At 41.9% G+C, this 20,128-nt stretch overlaps 1 protein-coding gene across 1 annotated transcript in view; it reads left to right on the top strand.

Annotated features, from left to right (window-relative positions):
• The window catches only part of LOC135208367 (uncharacterized), a 55,105-nt gene extending 35,545 nt beyond the window's left edge, over positions 1–19,560 (top strand). Inside the window, exons 5-8 of the mRNA XM_064240467.1 lie at positions 1,455–1,632; positions 18,921–19,080; positions 19,168–19,198; positions 19,515–19,560. Of these exons, the coding sequence (XP_064096537.1) occupies positions 1,455–1,632; positions 18,921–19,080; positions 19,168–19,198; positions 19,515–19,560 (415 nt within the window). The remainder of the gene's footprint in view (positions 1–1,454; positions 1,633–18,920; positions 19,081–19,167; positions 19,199–19,514) is intronic.
• Positions 19,561–20,128: the final 568 nt, after the last annotated feature.

Below are 20,128 nucleotides of genomic sequence, written 5' to 3'. Positions count from 1 at the left end.
TTGGCTACTCTTGTTCTAACATGTCCCTGCTACTGTTGCGGAACTGGACTTGGTTTCCTGGAGGTCTGTCCTCACCATATTTTTGGTACTTGTATGTTGTATGAGTATATTTGGTTGTTCTTGGAATGGAAGGTTAGTGTGAACATGAATAGAGTAGGTGTTCAGGGGAGGAGCATGGTTGTGTGACTGTTTCATATCTCAATCCTCAAACTTTTTGTAATTTCTGTAGGGGCCCGGTTTATCTGAGGGATTTTTGCCCCTAGCTTTGGTCTTCTTGGCAGATGTGAGGGCCTCGCATGACAAAACATGTGGTACAACTTGTCTATGACTGCACACCAGTTTTGTTTATTCATTTTGTATAGTCACTTCATCCTGGTGGCGGGGATGACAGGGACCTGGAGATTGGTCATTGAACTTGCCTTCAAACAAATTTGTTCAGGGGGGGGGGGGGGGGGGGGGAATGATGGAAACTTCTATTTCTGTGTAGGCTTCTATGGAGGACGACGTCATACTTAATATATATCGCGAGGACATTTGTTGCCATATTAGCCTCCATTAAGACTATAGGTAGTAAATATGTTCATCTATGACAGGGCTGTGCCTTTTCAGTCCTGTTTTTCCCCGGGTGGTCACACGAGTCTTAGTGCTGGTTAGCTTGTGCCCCTTCACTTAGGATACGATTTACTGGTCCTGGCATCCTCTGAGGTACTGTTGCTCTGGGATGGAGAATAGTTGATTGTACCTAGGTTACCTTGAAGGAGTTGCATCTCTGGCCTGGGTGTGCTGATAGATATGAAGGTCTATTTCACAGACCTTCAAATCAGTAGGTTCATGGAGTTTCTGGTGCAGATCCTATTTTGACAGGAATAACAAGCATGTCTTTGACAAGTCATTCTCAGTCTCCTTTCTTCCCTGGAGAAGCTTTTTCTTCATGGGTAAATTCCAGCAGTTGCAAGACTGGTCTCCACTGAGATCCTCCTATACTAAACTGTACTTCCACCCAGGTGGTGAGGATGACTTTGCTTGTTGTATTGGGAATAATAGGACCTCCTTGTGGTTGCATTGTTTTATTTTGTATTCCCTAAGTGAAAACCCCTTCTTTTCCAACTGGGATTAGCTACTACCAGGTCTCTTGAATTACTACAGTCATGATTGCCATCTTGAGAGTAAAAGTGAAGTATTTGGTAACAAGATAAGGTACTTTCCTAGTTGGGGTAGGTCTCATCCAGTGACAGTTACCACTTACATTTTTTGCAAGTGAATTCATCCCTGGTTTATTATCCCCAATAATTATTAGATTGGTTTGAAAATATCATTTCTGGGCAGCTATCCTTAACAGATTATAATGGATATAAGTAAAGTGAGGCATGTAGTAGTTGTGGAATTAAAATTATTTTTAAAATTTTACAGTTTTCATTAATATTTTATTTCTCCTCATCACCTATTTGTTACAGAAATCAAGATAATGATGAAGAAGAGGGACAGCAAAATAAAACAGAAGCAGAGGAGGGGGAGGAGGAGAAACCTTTTGAATTGGAGGAGAGAAGTTTCCATCCTTTTGGAAATGACATCAAGTCTCTACTCCCTTTCAAAACTAAATCAGGCATTGTTGAAAGATACACCAGCGAGAAGGTTTGTACATTCCTTTTACACGTTAGTTGTTAAATCAATTTTGCAGTTTTATTTTATTTAGTATCTTGTAGTCATTATCATGTATTTACCCAAAAATTTCAGTTAGCTCATTACATGTACTTGGAGTATAAAAAAGTTGAATAAAATAGTCATATAATACAGACTGATTAATTTGACCTCGTTACTCTGATAGTTCATGAACTGAAGTTGAGAGAGTTATTATTTCCAGCTGTAAATTTTAAGCTATAGGGATTTACTCTTATTCATTTGTGGTATAGCCTTGAAGTTGTCTTTTGACTTTTGAGGTAGTCATAGGTGTTAAGTATTTTTAAGCTGACATTAGGAATAAATACTTATGATTGAGCAGATGACTGTCTGATTGTGGTTGTGATTTTAAAGAGTGGTGAAGCATATTTATAATACCTCCTGGTATTTTATCATGATTTCTCCCAGTTTTTTAAAGAGTGATGAAGCATATTTATGACACCTGGCATTTTAGTTACAGGAAAACTTTGCCCCGTAAATCATGTTTAGAATAATGATAATGATGTGTAGGAATGTTGAGTATCATTGATACCCCACAAGCATGGATTTTTGGTGTTTTGAGGTGTGATAGTTTCAACTTTTTTAATCCTTCATCCTCCTAAGTAGCAAATGAATGTTTGGATGTGTGAGATGCGTTGCTGGCTATCCTTTGACAATCAGACTCATTGCTTGGAGAGCTAGGAGGTGTGGCCCCCATCTTTGATCTCCAGTCCTGGGGGAATTAGCAGAATACTTACCAGAGATGGTGATCATTCCACTGGCAATGCAAATCACTATAAACTTTTTAACCCCTGACTTGTGAGCATTGGTTGCCAAGTGTTGGCCAGAGGATGGGCATACTAGCTTATGACCCAATTCTTTCATGTCTAAAACCAGTTACTCTTTTGTGTGAGTAACCATACTGAGGTATTTTAAACTTTTTGAATGTTGCAGATTTGACTTATTCTAGTTTATTTGCAGGCCTAAGGAACAATCAAAACTTTAACAGGGTCAACAGGTACTCACTTAATTTTCTTCCAAATATAGTAAAATCAGCCATTTGTCGAGGTACCTTAGAAGTCTATCATTGAGACATTGGGTCCAGGTAGCCACCAGCATCAGTGTTGAGTAAAATCAGATATTTGTTTAGGTACCTTAGAAGTCATATCATGATACAATGGGTCTAGGTAACCACCAGCATCAGTGTTGAATGAAGCTCCATGGTTCAGTAGGCAGACCAACACAAAGGCCCAGAAATGGAATATTTATCCCTCCCATATAATCTGCAGATACTTCCATGAGGTAGGATGGAAAATACAAATACTTTTGCTGTTGTCCACCCATTCCTACCTCATCATTCAACATCATTTGTTCAGGGGATGATGTTTTCCAGACTGGACCCAAGACAGATTTTCATGTTCTCCAAGACCCTTCTGCACTGGGTGTTTCCTTAAAAGAGCTTATGATCTGTTACTTCTACATTGCTGTCTCATTGCCAGTATCTGTGTTCCCTCCTGCTTCATTGTCATTTGATGTGGTGCTTGTTCTACTGGACTTGATGTCCTCCATTTTGGTTTCTCATGTACACGACTGCCTTTTCATACATCACTAGCTTTTTATTACTTTTCTTGTCCTATATACCCAACTGCTCCTGCATATTCTGCTCCCTTTTACTAACCCTTAAACGCCAATTTAGACGTATTAAACGTCGACGAAAATTGTCTGTTGTGTGCCGAATTGACGTACGAAACGTCAACGCAAAAAAGTTTTTTGAAAAATTTGCGAAAAATAGTTTATAGGCCTACTTGGCTAAAACTTTTGAATCATGCACCTTGAGGGATGCTGGGAGTTCATGGATCATAAGCTGTTATTTTTGTTTACAATCGTTACCCAGGTGCGCAAGCGTGAATTTCTTTCTTCTCGAAAATAAAAAGCATCAGCGACACATCTCAGAAATTATCTTCGTCACTTTGACATAATTTTTGCACCATTTTCTATTAGCCATTACATAAAGTTTTATATATGAAAATGTGCACAATTTCATGTAGAATACAACAAAAAACAACCCATGGTTGTAGCTTTTATCAGTTTTGAAATATTTTTCATATGAATAACGATAAGTGCCAAAATTTCAACCTTCGGTCAACTTTGACTCTACCGAAATGGTTGAAAAATGCAATTGTAAGCTAAAACTCTTATATTCTAGTAATATTCAATCATTGTCCTTCATTTTACAACAAATTGGAAGTCTCTAGCACAATATTTCGATTTATGGTGAATTTATGAAAAAAACTTTTTCCTTACGTCTGCGCGGAAAACTCTTCCGAAAAAATCCGATTGTCATAATGTTTGCTCTGTTTTATATTTTGAAATATTTTCATATAAATAACGATAAGTGCCAAAATTTCAACCTTCGGTCAAATTTGACTATAGACCGAAATGGTCGAAAACTGCAATTGTAAGCTAAAACTCTTACATTCTAGTAATACTAAATCATATACCTTCATTTTGCAACAAATTGGAAATCTCTAGCACAATATTTTGATTTATGGTGAATTTTAGAAAAAACCTTTTTCCTAGTCCAACGCGTAACTGCTGAAAAATCTAATTTTTTCGTCCAATTGTTGTAATGTTTGCACCATTTTATATTAGCCGTATCATAAAGTTTTATATATGAAAATGTGTGCAATTTCATGTGGAATACAATTAAAAACAACCCATGGTTGTAGCTTTTATCAGTTTTGAAATATTTTCATATAAATAACGATCAATAGAAAAAATGTGACCTTCGGTCAACTTTTTTAACTCGACCGAAATGGTCGAAATCTGCAATTGTAAGCTACAACACTTACAGTCTAGTAATATTCAATCAATTACCTTCATTTTGCAAACAAACAGGAAGTCTCTAGCACAATATTTCAGTTTATGGTGAATTTTTGCAAACAGCTATCTTTTTATGTCTGCGCGTTGAGAATTCATGCATCATATTGTGATAATATTTTCTCTGTGTTGCTTTGATCGTTTTACAATTTTTTATATACCAAAATCATCACAATTTAGTGTACAATACAACAAAAAAATAATTTAACTCATTAGTTTTAACAAACCGTTTTGCTCAACAGCACAATTTGTATACAATTTTTATGTGAAATTTTTTTTGTGCTGTCATATATTCCAGTATTTATATATGAAAATTATATTCTTTTTTGTTTCTGAGGGTTGCATACTAAACTTCAGGTAATGACAAAAAAGGAGCCAAAAATGAACTATCTAATCTTTTAGAAAATTAAGCGTGCTGTGATTTTTTGAAAAAAACCACCTTCCTTCGTTTTGGCGCTCACTCGCGAACGCTGCAGGCATAAGGGAGACACTTTCGGAAATACCGGCTCGGCATTTAAGGGCTAAGCTGCTCCATGTGTTTCACATGCCCCCATATATTTGACTGCCATGCTGTATTCCACAGCTTTAAGATCTTTACACTTCAGGGACCCTACAAATAGAGTTTTCTCAGTTGCTCCATTGTGAAATTCAATGTAACTCATTTATTTTTATGTACTCCACCACTTCTGTGTAGTGGTATCTTTGCTAATAATTGACTCAAATTAATGGAGGAAAGCCAGCTAGCAAGCTAAATAACAGAGTAATGTACATGGAAAGGCGAAATGATTACAAAGTAGAGTAATAATTGTGAAAAATGAAGAAGTTATTCTACACATCAAAATAGAAATAAATAAAACTATTTTATATCATATAAAAAATTCAATGGTATATCTCTAAATGAATTAATGATTAAAAGAGAAGGAGTGCCAGTTCAAGACAACTGCAGAAATTTGGGAAGTAAGGAAAGACAAAGTTGTCTTAAACATATTATAAGCAAATACCACAGGAAAATGATATAAGCAGAAATCCAAGCACTTTTGTCTTTACTAAGACATTGCCAAGGAACAAATGAAATACAGTTGGAAAGAAAGTTACCAGGTAAATAAAAGGATCAAGAATACCAGATGGTTAATTGTCAAAAGGGTAGAAATCAAAGAGATAATCCAGGATTATCGGATATTACACGGTCACAAACTTAAACATAGATTTAACCACAGATTTAAACATAGATTTAACTATAACGTAGCCATACAGGGTGCAAAACATGTCTAAACTGAATATGTTAATTTTGTTGCTTATATTTATCTACAAATTTTTTCATTATGAAGGCATCAAGTTTAAATAAACCAAGACTTAAATTTAGAAAATGTTCATAAGAAGAATAATTTAAGGTATATTTGATAGGATGATACTTTAGGTATACATACATTTGGTATATGATCTTTCAAGATAGGCAGTTATAAGCATTTTTAGAGGGAGGTTTTAAGTATTCGCAGATTCTAGCTATTCAGGGGGTTGTATCTGGTGCACATTCCCTGCAAATACAGGGCCTTCTCTGTAATATATATATTTTGTTCACGAATCTTACCTGCCAGATATATATATAGCTGTATTCTCCGAAGTCCGACAGAATTTCAAAACTCCCGGCACACGCAGTGGTCGGCCAGGTGGTAGTACCCATTCCCGCCGCTGGGAGGCGGGCGTAAGGAACCATTCCCATTTTCTGTCAGATATTTTCTGTCGCCGGTGCAGACAACAAGTGTTTTCTGCACCTCCGTCATTGGATTTTGGAACTCTTTTGGTCACTTGAGTATCCCGATTGATTTTTGGTTATTTGATTAGGATCGGTGGTTAGGCATACGCTAATTGTGGATTGTTTTTATTTTGGCTTGATTTTTCCTTAAACTTACGATGTCTGGATCTAGTTCGACTAGGCCAGAGTATGTTGTGTGGAAGAATGCAAGGTTAGGCTACCGAAAACTTCGGTAGACCCTCATACAGTGTGCGCGAATTGTAGGAAACATGTTTGTATGTTTGATGAGCGCTGCAACGAGTGTGAAAATGTCTGATTCTGCGTGGAAGGCTTATGAATCATAGGTACGTAAACTAGAACGTGATAGTGTAAGGAGGTCTTCCTCCAGGCGTGTAACACAAGTTACCCGTCCAGTAGAATTTATCCCTCCAAAGACCTGTGATGCCTTCGGCCGTACAATAGTGTCTTTGGAGGGTAATACCCTATCTGTGATTCTTAAATCTCTGCGTAGCCTGGAATCATGTTTGCATTGGAAAGTTTATAGTAGTGTAGTGAAGAATAGTGATAATGCCATGAGTGTTCATTCTATCGCGTAAGCGTATAATTTCTCATTGACAAAACACTTACCGCGTGATGGCTCTCCCTACCTCGGTGAGGCAGAATGTAGTAGGGAGGTAGCTGTCCAAGTGTCTAAAATACTCTACGTTTGTTCATAAAACTTACCAGTCAGATATATGTATATATATATCTGCCGGGTAAAGGTGAACAAGCGATGTTGTATCATAGAATATTTATTTTTGCCCTTACGTCATATTACTATCAAACTGTTGTATGGTTCAAGTTATATACTCATACCATAGTTACTCCTAACGGAGGACAAACCGAGAGTACGATTATTCTTATTACATTTAATCGGTTCTCCCTGCAACTATTCAGGGGTTGCCGGTTTCCCTATTTTTAAACATTTAAGGTATTGTTATGACAATACCAAGTTAGCCTTTTATATTTAGCAAATTCAGTTTCGCTTAAAATATACTAGTTTGATGGATTTTGGTTTCTGCTCTATAATGATAGTAAACCTATTCATTCGTAGAATGGTGTAGGTGGCAACTCAGGCAGAGCAGTGCGAGTAGAACGACTAACGTTCTCAAGGTCTGCTGTCACTAATGCGTAATGCCAGTGCTCAGTTCCATCTGATTGTCTGCTATGCGCAGTAGGTTACGTCTCTCTCTCTCCTGCGGGATTGACGGACTAACCGTATTTCTACCCTACAATCACGGCCTTAGCCTCGGGTTGAAGGGAATTCTAGCATACATGGCTGAACATCTTCACTTTGCGAGAATTTTTTCATAAAAAAAAAAAAAAAAAAAAAAATAAAAAAAAAAAAAAAAAAAAAAAAAAAAAAAAAAAAAAAAAAAATTATATATATTTGTGTATGTAGTATGTGTAATATATAAATGTGTATGTGTATATATATGTATTATAATAGATATATATATAGATATATATATATATATATATATATATATATTATATATATATATGTATGGGTTATATATGTGTAAATGTATGTATGTATATATATGTATTAGACCTTTTTCGGTTCTGTTTACCGCATGGTAACAGAATTCTGTCCGAGTCTACAGCGGCATAACACACATGATTTCCCTCGAAACAAGAATGATGTGCAAGAGATGCAGTCAATTAGCTCGCCGAGACGTCCCTTGCTCGATTATGAAGGGGACTCCTTCCGCTGCCAAATACGACAGCGCCGAGCGCAAGACGCTCCTGGCAGGACGCTTTGGATGGACGCTACAGGAACGTAATGCTTCTTCAGACATTCGCCGAGAAGAATCAGAGAATAGTAATGGATCTCAGGAAGGAGACTTTTAGGAAGAAACAAATGAACAATCTTCTATAGTGTCTTCAAATTACTCCTGTTTAAGTGAAACGCAGCCTTATTAGGGAAGGAAACATGCTCGGTGAGGGAATGAATGAATTGTCAGGGGACCATTTCCTCGCTGGAGAAGTTTGTTTTCCCTGAATAGACTGAAATTCACACCTCTCCAGTTTTTCCTGCAGAAAAACTGGAATAGCATAGATGATCTAGAAATGATTCTGAACATCTCTCATAGTCAAGATTCGTCTATAGGTGATGTCATGGCTCATAATCTCATAGAATTTGAATCTTGAAAAGATTACTTTAGTCTTCAGAGACGTCCTCGCCCGCGCAGGAGTTGGAACTCTCGGAGGGTCTCGCTCCCTCTGAGGAGAACGGAAGACGATATAGGTCGCACAGGCGGCCGTCGTCTTTGGTTCCTCGGAGGGGGACGCTTCTCGTCCGTTAGCTCCTGCTTTGCAGTCGTCTCCTGGGCAATTGGAAGACTTTCCGCAGTAAAAGAGAGCTAAGATGTATGATGTAGGGTCTCAGGGAGGGGGACGCTTCAACGTCCTCGTCTCTTTTCTACTGTGTTGCGATCTTCACCGGGGAGAGGACGTCTTCCGATGAGTATGCTTTTGAGCGCTTCGGTCGCTCCTAAGATATATCCTTGGCGTCCATGTGAGAAGGAGGAGGGCTTCCCCTCGCCCATCGTCTTCTCAAAGGATCAGCCTTTTGCCTGAGAAGGAATGTTCTCCATCGAAAAGGATGATTGTGTAGCTTTGCAAACAACAACTTGTTTTGTTGATTGCAGTGAGAAAGGCAAAGCCACATCGCGAGAGGAAGGATGATAGGCTGCCAATCAAGAGTACAGGCAGTCCCTTCTCCTTCTCCTCGTTCCGCTCTTTCGCCAGTTGCCCTTGCTCTCTAGTTTTCATGCAGCTCTCCAGAGGTTGTCTAGAGAGCACGGTTACCATCTTCCCGAACGTGTGTCAGTTGAGAAGCAAGAAGAGGTCTTGGTTCGATGGCTTTGAGCCTCTTTTGAAGAATAGTTTCAGCCTGCGGCCCCTCAGTCTCCTCCTTCGCAATTGTTATCTTCGAAGGACGACTGGCTCATTCATGCCTCCACTCAAACGCGGTGTCTGAAGGATTTTCAAACAACTTAATCGTTGGTGAAGTCCCTGGAACTACTGGTGAATTTCGAAAAGTCACATCTGATCCCAACCCAATCCATCGTGTATCTGGGGATTCAGATGGATTCAGTGGCTTTTCGAGCTTTTCCGTCCCAGGGACGTCAGCAGCAAGGCTTAGACAAAGTGTTAGCCTTCCTAAGGAAAGATTCGTGCTCGGTGAGGGAATGGATGAGTCTAACTGGGGACCATTTCCTCGCTGGAGAAGTTTGTTTCCTTGGGGAGACTGCACCTCAGACCGTTACATTTTTTTCTCAAGTACAATTGGAAAGAAAACAAGAATCTACACATGATCTTGGAAATTTCAGGAGAGGTAAAACATCACTTGAAATGTTGGCTAGATCCAGTGTAGCTGTCGGAGGGCGTGTCTCTCAAGCATCAGAGCCCCGACCTAGTGTTGTTCTCCGACGCGTCCACCACGGGATGGGAAGCATCATTAGGGGGAAAGAAGTGGCAGGCACCTGGAGAGGGGAACAGGTGTCCTGGCACATAAACCTAAAGGAAATGGCAGCCATCTTTTTAGCTCTCCAGTTTTTCCAAGAAAAAGTCTCTCGTCGAATAGTCCAAGTCAACTCAGACAACACCACAGCTCTGGCGTACTTGAAGAAGTAGGGAGGAAACACAGTCTCAGTCCCCCTTTTTGCTCTGGCAAAGGAGATCTTGCTGTGGGCAAGGGCACTGGACGTCATGATCCTTACGAAGTTTGTAGCATGAGTAGAGAAATGTCTTGGCAGATCTCCTCAGCAGACGAGGTCAACTTCTGCCAACCGAGTAGACTCTGCTTTGGAGGTATGCCAAGAGCTGTGGGGGTTATGGGGACGTCCGCTCGTGGATATCTTGCGACGTCCAGAACGAAGAGGCTTCCACTGTACTGCTCCCCAGTACTCGACCCAGCTGCAGTGACGATAGACACACTTCTCTGGGACTGGACGGGGTGGATGGACCTGTACGCCTTTCCCCGTTCAAGATCTTAGGGGAAGTCATGAGAAAGTTTGCGGTGTCGAAAGGGACGAGAATGACTTTGTTCGCCCCGTTCTGGCCTGCGAGAGAGTGGTTCACAGAGGTCATGGCCTTTGCAGTAGACTTCCCGAGACGCTTCAGTAAGGACAGATCTACTCAGACAGCCCCACTTCGAGAGGTACCACAGAAGCCTCTTCGCTCTGAGTCTGACTGCATTCAGACTATCCAAAAGTTGGCCAGAGCGAGAGGCTTCTATACGTCAATGGCGAAAGCTATCGCCAGTGCAAGAAGAGCATTTTCCAACGCAGTGTACAATCGAAGTGGATAGTCTTCAGGAGTTGGTGCAAGAGAAGAACGGCATTTTTCCTCCACCACGACCTGTGAGCCAGAGTGCTGACGTCCGCCTTTTATGAGAAGGGATCTTAAACTTGCCAGTCCTCCCTATACAATCGAAGGTTTATAAGAAATGTGTGCTTTTAGTTGTCTTTAGGCACAGAGGCCTGGACTTGGCGGACAACAGAGACCTTCACGATCTCTTGAGATCTTTCGAAACGATGAAGGTTCAACAACCCAAGTTGCCGTCTTGGAACTTGGATGTAGTTCTGAAGTTCCTCATGGCCAGTCCGTTTGAACCTATGCATGAGTGTGAGCTTTTATGAATTCTTCTTGGTTCCATAACAATATGTCATAAAGGACATATGAGCTGTCACTTACGGGAGATGCAATTTCTGTGTTGACCTCCCGTTACACGAAGGATGTCAATTCAACCTACAAGAGATCCTTTTCTCTTGGTTGTTCGTGTCTGCGGATACGTTGCTGGGATAGGGAGCCGAACACTGATCCTTAACTAGTGAGTTAATTTTAGTTTAACTCTTTTTTAAAATTAAGCGCTAACCCTCGTGTTAGGATCAGGTGATCGGGATCGGTGTTGTGCTCCTTAATTATGCTAATAGGCATAGGTATATGGTCATATGAGTGGATTAGCACCCATTGACAAATGCCAGTTAGGCTTTGCCGAGTAAGTGGATAAGACCCCATCGGCAAACCCACAAGAACTCTTACCCATAGGTCACATCCTCGCTGAGGCTCTTGAGACGAAGCAGACTCCTAAGCAATAGCTAGGAAGTCAACCCTCCGTCTGAAAAGATAGGAACCAAGGTTTATAAGAGGTCCTTCTGATAACTTGTGGTGGTTTGGTCGGAAAGCCTAAGGTTACCAGTGGGTCAAAGAATGCTGTTTGGGGCTTTTTTCTTGAGGGGCAACCCATCAAGGAAGTGCATTCATCCTGTCAAGACAGTGATATGAAAGTTGTTGAAGGTGAATGCGCATGGACTGAGGGCTATTTCTACGTCGGTAGCCTTCCAAAAGAACATGGCACTCAATGACATCTTGAATGCCACATTTTGGCGTAGTAATTCAGTGTTTGCCTCTCACTACCTTCGCGGGAGGTGAGGATTACATACGAGAACTGCTACTCTTTGGCCCATATGTCGCAGCAGACAATATATTGGGGACAGAGAGTAGCACTCTTCCTATCTTTTAGAAAATAATATGTTAGTTGGGACTTTTTAATTTTATTTCTTTTATTTTTTTATTTTTATTATGTTTTATGTAGGTGTTTAGTTTTTTGTGGTCTTGGGTAGGCCGCCTTAGGCGGCCTTCCCTCATTAGCCTTGGTTTTACGAAGTTTAACCAGATAGGCTAGGTCAGGTGGTAATGTTTTTGCTTCGCCTCATAGTAGGGTAAAATGTTTTTGTCACAGTGTGGTCACGCCCCCATTGACAAATCATCTGGAGCGCACCAGCTACATAGGTCACGTCCTTGCTGGCACCTCCAGTGAAGCATTAACAGCATTCGGTGTCGAAACAACACCTATATGATCTGTCACTTGTGGTCACGCTCCCCGTGACAGTTCATTAGAGCGCACCAGCTACACAGGTCACGTCCTTGCTGGCAACCTCTAGGAATGCAGTACCGAAAATGGGAGGTCTATAATATAGGATCTAGTTGCATTGTGGTCACGCCCCCGTTGACAGATCCTCTAGAACTCAACAGCTTCACAGGTCACTACCTAGCTGGAGTCTCTAGTAAAGCAGATGCAGACTTGGGTGACGGTACTCACGAAGTCAGCTATGCTAACAGTTAAGGAACCAAAATATCAATCATATATATGAAATTGTTTCCCAAAATCGAATCTGTCTCCCCCCTTCCTCCAAGGTGGGATTCAGCTATATATATATTCTGGCAGTAGATTCGTGAACAAAATGATATTGTTATGATACAATAAAGTTTGTTCATACTTACCTGGCAGATATATATAATCAAAGTGCCCACCCACCTCCCCTCAGGAGACAGTGGCACTAGAAAAATCTGACAGAAAATGGGAATGGTTCCTTACGCCCGCCTCCCAGCGGCGGGAATGGGTACTACCACCTGGCCGACCACTGCGTGTGCCGGGAGTTTTGAAATTCTGTCGGACTTCGGAGAATACAGCTATATATATATCTGCCAGGTAAGTATGAACAAACTTTATTGTATCATAACAATATCATATATATATATATATATATATATATATATCTGGGCAGTCGAAAATTCAAATTCCTGACGGCTCTGGCGGCGCTGCCATCGTCGTGTGTAGGTGATACAAGTCCCGCCCACTTTCAGGAATACCCGGTACTGCTGAGCTAACTATCTTCAATTCGTTTTCTGCCTGCCACGGGGTAACATCGGTAGTTTGTTGTGGCAATCGACTTTCGTCGCCATTTTGGATTACGTATATCTATTTGGTGATGTACAATTTCTTGGTTAGTTTTTTGCTTTATCAGTTAGCTGCCTCGTTATTAGCAAGTTATTGCAAAGATGTCTGATGCTAGTTTCATCGTCAGTAAGGTTTTGCAGCAGTGGCTGCAAACTAGATTAGCTAAACTATGTTACGATCCGCACTCCAAATGTGTTAAATGTAGGGGTCAGTGCTGTAGCAAGGAATTAACTTGTGATGAATGCTGTAGTTTTAGATGAACAAGGTGGAGACTTTTCAAGCTCATTTGGATAAAATGGACAAGATAGGAAAACAAGGAAAGCAGCTCTTTGAGCGGGTAGTAAAGCTTGAGTAGAGAACAACCCTGTCCTTTAGAGGCGAACAAACCTCCATCTTCTCCACTTTTATCTAATATTTCACCTATTGATAGTCCTCCAACTTCAGTACCAATTAGTACTCCAGTCCAGGTATCCCAGTTTCCGATCCCAACACCATTTCCGTGTTAGAGTCCAAAATGGACAAGAAATTTGAGTTCTTGGCAAAATCCGTTATGGATAGGATGTCATTTCATGCTTTTGTATAAAAGTCAAGTGAAAGCCAGTGTTGGGGCAAGTGTCAGTGTCATGTCCAGGAGGCGCTGTCCGTCCCCCCATTTCTCCTAGACGAAAGGTCACTGTCCCACTCCCAGCTCCCGGGAGAAGACATACCGGAGTTCGAAGGGAGACTGGGGGTTTTTGTTTCCCATGTCAGTCGCCGACTCTGTCGACATAGTCAACTTGCGCGTGCCTAAGAAAGGCCGCTCGAAAGGCATAGATATCAGTGACGTGCAGTTGTCGTCTGACTTGGAAGTGCAGTCGCCTGTGTCGAGGCAAAAAGTGTGGAGTGATTTGAAGAGACATGCCCAGCGTGCGAGAGGGATGTCGTTGTCTATTAAGAAATCCAAGGAGCACTGGAGTCCACAAACCTTCCTGCAGTTTTCGCTCCGGACCAGATTTTCCCGGGAAGATCGTCAGTCTTCTTCGGATAGCATAACTTGGGACGAAGTTAGACACCCACGTGCGGTACAGCGCTTGTGATGCCGACTCGCCATCGTTGCGTGTTGATAGAAGTTTCGACTCGTTCGCCTCATACGTCCTCGTGTTGTTTTCGACTCGTTCACCTCATACGTCTCGTGTTTGTTTTCGACTCCCAGTTGATCGTTTTCGAAGAAGAGCATACGACAGCCTCGACATCGACTTTGACCAAGGATGATTCGAAGACCAAACCTTTGTTAGAGGATTCCGCTTTGGGCTCCTTTAAACATCAACTTCAAGAATTGATGGTCTTTTTGAAGAAGACAACAAACCAGACGGAAGAAGACTGGGTATCGTCTGTCCTGTCGGAAGAGGAAACTCAAGACCAGGATTCGAAACCCTCTTCAGCTTATTCTAGTCTGTTAAGGTTTCTTTTACAGACATATCCTGATTTTTTTGAGCCAGCTTCGCCTTCCCCTCCATTGATGTTTGTGAAGGATAGATCAGCGCCTTTGGGTTTACTGAAACCATTCTTTCTCAGTCCTCGAAGAAAGCACTGAAGGAAGTAGAAGTGTGGCTGGCTAAGAAGAGGGTTTCAGGCAAGGCTTCATTTGCCTACCCTCCATCGAAGCTGCAGAATGAAACCTATAGGTTTTATGTGACAGGAGAAGTTCCTTCCTTGGGAGTATCTGCCTCCTCCCAAGGAGACTTCTCCGGCCTTGTGGACTCACACAGAAGAGCAGCATTCTCAGCTGCGAAAGTGTTGTTCTCTTCACCTGAGTTGGATCACCTGGTGAAGAACTTGTATAAAGTGATCAGAGTCTTCAGTTTTCTGGATTGGACAATTGCAGTGTTAGCCAGAAAAATTGAAGATTGCCAGTCTCTGGATGAAGATTTTCTGCGGACTGGCTCAATGTTTTTGTCCTGTGCGGACAGGACAGTAAGAGATGGTTCAGGGGAATTGGCCGCTCTAATCATTATGGGAGTACTCAAGAAGAGAGAACAGCAGTGCTCCTTCACATCTCGAGGAGTAACCACAAACCAAAAATCGGCTTTTTTCTTATACCCCTTGAGTAAGTCTCACCTGTTCCCAGAAGAAACTATCCGACATGTACTGTCGGACCTCGGGAAAAAGAAAAAACCTCCACCAATGATCTTTTCTTCAGTCGGCGGAGAAGGCCCTAAGGAACCTCCAGCGACGGGAGCTAAAGCTCCCCCTCTACAAAAGCACCCCTTTCGAGGAGGTAAGTCGAGGTGGCAGCAGAGACCAAGGACTAACCTACGAACTACCTCCAAGTCTACCAAGAAACCTCCCTTTAAGGCAGAGAAATAAACAAAAGAGAAATGTAGAAAAGAACCTTCACACACCCGTGGGGGGCGAGACTCCACGACTACTGGGAGGAATGGAGTCGAAGAGGAGCGGAACAGTGGGTAATAAAGGTGCTTCGAGAGGGATATATGATCCCATTTACACAGGATCCACCACTGTCCAATACACCTGTCTGTTTGACAGCATACTCGACAAGATCAACAAGAGCTTTGGGCTTTAGCCAAAGAAGTAGAAGAACTCATCAGCAAAGAAGCCATAGAGGAGGTGGAACAAACAAGAACTCTCCAGGATTTTACAACAGGCTCTTCGTAGTCCCAAGGCATCAGGGGATGGAGACCTGTTTTGGACATAAGTGCTCTGAACCTCTCTTCTTCCGGGAGACGAAATTCTGGATGGAAACCAGTTGATCGGTAATGTCAGCCATCCAACCGGGCAACTGGATGGTGTCTCTCGACATGAAGGATGCATACTTCCATGTCCCCATCCATCAGAGCTCCAGTAAGTTCCTGAGATTCGTCTTTAAGAAGAGAGTCTTCCAGTTCAGAGCCCTCTGCTTTGGACTGTCAACTGCCCCTCAAGTATTTACTCGGATTTTTGCTCCCCTAGGAAAGTGGCTGCATTTGTTGTGGATCAACACAGGTTTTTACTTCGATAACTGGCTCCTGAGAGCCAGATCCAGTCGTCAGTGTGTGAAGGCTTCGAGAAGACACTTACTTTGACACAGCAATTGGGTATTCTAATAAACATGGAGAAGTCCCAGTTGATTCCAACTCAGAGGATTCTCTATTTAGGGATGATAGTAGACTCTAGCTTTTCGAGCTTTTCTCTCCCCAAAGAGAATAGAGTCCTGCCTGTCGATAGTCCAGCAATTTCTTGTTCGCCCATCCTGCTCAGCTCCCGAATGGATCAGCCTCCTCGGGACTCTGGCTTCAGTGGAGAGTTTTGTTAGGTTAGGACGCCTACACATGAGGCCGCTGCAGTTCTTCCTGAAAGCAAATTGGTCTCAGAAGACACAAAACCGGATTCGCTAGTCTTCCCTCTGACGGAAGAGATGAAGGTGGATCTTTGTTGGTGGCATTCGAGGGAAAGATTACAAGAAGGATTTTCCCTAGTCGTGTCGAACCCAGACCTACAGTTCTTCTCAGATGCCTCGAACAGCGGATGGGGAGCCCTTCTAGGAGACAAGAGAGTTCAGGTCTGTGGACAGAACAAGAAAAGACCTTGCACATCAATGTGAAAGAATTGAAGGCCATCCTCTTAGGACTACAAGTATTCGACCCTTTAGTCACCAGAAGGAGCATAGCAATCTACTCGGACAACACCACAGCGTTGTCATGCGTACGGAAGCATGGAGGGACCCACTTTGTTCTCTCTCAACAAATAGCTGAAGATCTCCTCACCTGGACGAACGAGAAGAGGATCACCCTTTTTCCAAGACTTGTCCAAGGAAAAATTAACGTTATTGCAAACAAACTGAGTCGTGTGAATCAGGTTTTGCCAACAGAACGGACTCTGAACGAGAGTGTGTCAGAACCTTTGGAAGCTCTGGGGAAGACCATCAATAGACCTGTTCTCCGATTCCAGAACTACTAGAGTGGAGAACAGATGCAATGCTGCTGGATTGGACAGGACTGAACGTTTATGCTTTTCCTCCCTTCGGGATGATAAGAGAGGTATTAAACAAGGCTTCAATTGCACCAGAATGTGAAAATAAGACCCTAGTAGCTCCATTCTGGTCCAGGAAAGAGTGTCCAAGACCTCCTCAGTCTGCTAGTGGATTTTCCCAGAACTACTTCCACAAAATCCATCACTTCTCAAAACAAACCCCATTTCAACCGATAGCACCAAGGGTTGTCCGCTCTGGCCCTGACAGGATTCAGACTGCCAGGAACCTTGTCAGAGCAAAAGGTTTTTCGTGAAGGGTGGTCAGAAGCTATTGCTACTGCAGAAGAAGCTCTTCTGCCAAGCTCTACCAGTCCAAGTGGAGAGTCTTTAGGTCATGGTGCAAACGACATAGGTATCTCTTCTTTTGAAACATCTATAACAGAAATTGCGGAATTTTGGGTATTTCTGAGGGACTCCAAGAAGTTGGCCACTTCGACTATTAAAGGATACAGTGTTCCCCCCGTATTCGCGGGGGATGCGTACCAGACCACCCCCCCGTGAATAGTTAGAATCCGCGAATGTTTGTAACCCCTATAAAAGTGCTAAAAACAGCCTATTTCGTTAGTTAAAACTTAAGAAAAACCACTAAAAATGTTCATACTTGGCTTTTTTAATAGTTTTATCACAAAAAGTGCATTTTATGATGAATTAATTGATCACAAAAAACCAGGAATTTGTGGATATTTCTCATAGAAAAATACCGCGAATGCTGCGAATTTTCCGCGAATAATGCAGGGAAATGTTCCCGAGAGAAATCCGCGAATGTGTGAGTCCGCGAATCCGGAGAACGCGAATACGGGGGATCCACTGTATAGGGTTCGACTATTAAAGGATATAGGGCCATGCTTACATCAGTATTTAAGCCTAGAGGCCTCGACATCTCGTCAAATCCGGACATCAGTGACCTGATCAGATCCTTTAGTTCCTCCAAAATTTTCAAGCCCGAAGAAGTGGAATGGAATTTGGATGTAGTTTTTAAGGTGGCTCACCGGTCCCCAATTTCGAACCGTTGAATTCGGCAACCTTGAGAGATGTACTTAGGAAGACGCTATTCCTAGTCACCTTAGCCACAGCGGAAGAGTAAGCGAGTTGCAGGCGATGAGTAAGGAAGTGGGTTTTGCCCAAGGCAATGCAGTTTGTTCATATGTAACAGACTTCCTTTGCTAAGAACGAGGATCCTTCGAAATCCTTGTCCCAGTTCTTTCAAGATAAAGAACTTCAACGGACTTAGTCGGGTAGGAAGACGAGGAACAAAGCACATTGTGTCCGTTCAGAGCCATCAGACACTACCTGACTAGGACAGAAACTGTGAGAGGAGAGTTGAACCGACTCTGGTGCTCGGTAAAAGACCCATCTCGGCCTCTTTCAAATAATGCAATGTCCTTTTTCCTGAGGAGTTTGATCCGAGAAGCGCATGCCCCAAACTCAGGAACATGCTCTTAGGGTGCTGAAAGTGAAAGACGCACGAGATTCGTGCAAGTAGCAACATCTTTCGCTTTCAGACAAATATGTCTCTATCCTCCATTATGCAAACAACATTCTGGAGGTCGAAATCATGTTTGCATCGCACTATTTGCGAAATCGGTGTTTTGCATCGTGGGGACCGTTGTCAGTAGCGGGAATGGAAAGGTGTTGGGAGAGGAAGCATAGGGGGACCCGGTTTTTTCCCTCTACTATCTCCTCGCCTTGGATTTGAGGTTGTTGAGTTTGTGGGGAAAGCCTGGGGTACATGTACATGAAGTACCCACCAGCTCTTATATCTGGTTAAGGGTATCATATGGTTTTTAGTGTAGGTGATGGTGTTGTGTGGTCTTATCTGGTCTTTTTTCCCAGAGCAAGGGCAAATTACGATGTTTTGTCAATCATCAGTGTGCTTCCATGGTTGCAAATCCCACCATTAGTAGGGAGACCCTGGCCATTACTGCCACGTCTCCTACATGTGATGAGAGCGCTGACCAGAGGCAGTATCTACCTGTAGCTGCGCTCTCACAAGGTAAAGGTACTGTAAACATTATATATAATGTGAGCACATGATAATCGTTTTTTTGTTCATAAAGCTCTCCACATACCCACCTTCCAGGTAATGTGGATTCAGCTAATGTAATTGTTTGGTAAGTCACTTATGTGAAAATGATATTTTAATGATAAAATAAGGTTTCACATATACTTACCAAACAATTACATAATCAGAGCCCTCCCTCCTCCCCACAGATGGAGGTTGCGGCTCAAATGAATGAAGATAGTTAGCTCAGCAGTACCAGGTATTGCCGAAAGTGGGTGGGACCTGTATCACCTACACAAACAATGGCAGCGCCGCCACTGCCACCAGGAAATTTGAGTTTTCAACTGCCAGGTAAGAAAGCGTACAGCTAATGTAGTTGTTTGGTAAGTATATGTGAAACTTATTTTATCATTAATTTTTTGTAGGAACAAAGTATTGAGGCAGTTCATTGACCATAAAGTTGGGTTATAAGTATTTAGTTTACTGTGAAAGACATCAATTCTGTACTTTATTTTTTACTTTTCACTGGATATGAAATCATAGGTAAAAGCAAAAGGCTTTTAGTTACTGAATGTTCAACATTTTGTAATTTTTTTTTTTAGATGAAAGGCAACTGATTAAGAAGAAAGGCAGAAGGAAGCAATCGAAGAAGAAATGAAAGTGGAGATCACTCCTGAAGAGGAAAATATTGATGACTCTGAAGCCAAAAAAGGACCTGTAGAAAAGTCAGTGGTGGAACTGATGGCTGAGAGACAATTGAAACTTGAAAGAAAAAAAGTCGCCATAGGTTGTCTTGCTGTGAACTTCTTGGAGATTCCACAAGACAGGGTAAGGTGTGGCCTAAATTTTATGATAATTAAGAATTACTTTGTATTTGCATAAATCATCCTATGCCATAACATACTTTAGTAGTCTTCCAATGTCTTTTATTTCTTTATTATTATTAAATAAATTATTAATTATTATATTATTTTTTTTTTTCTCTCTATCACAGTCCTCTAATTCGACTGGGTGGTATTTTATAGTGTGGGGTTCCGGG

This window comes from Macrobrachium nipponense, chromosome 35 (genome assembly GCF_015104395.2).
Source record: "Macrobrachium nipponense isolate FS-2020 chromosome 35, ASM1510439v2, whole genome shotgun sequence".
NCBI classification, from domain to species: Eukaryota; Metazoa; Arthropoda; class Malacostraca; order Decapoda; family Palaemonidae; genus Macrobrachium; species Macrobrachium nipponense.
Note: the sequence above shows the minus strand (reverse complement) of the source record. Positions and strands in the feature narration are given on the sequence as shown.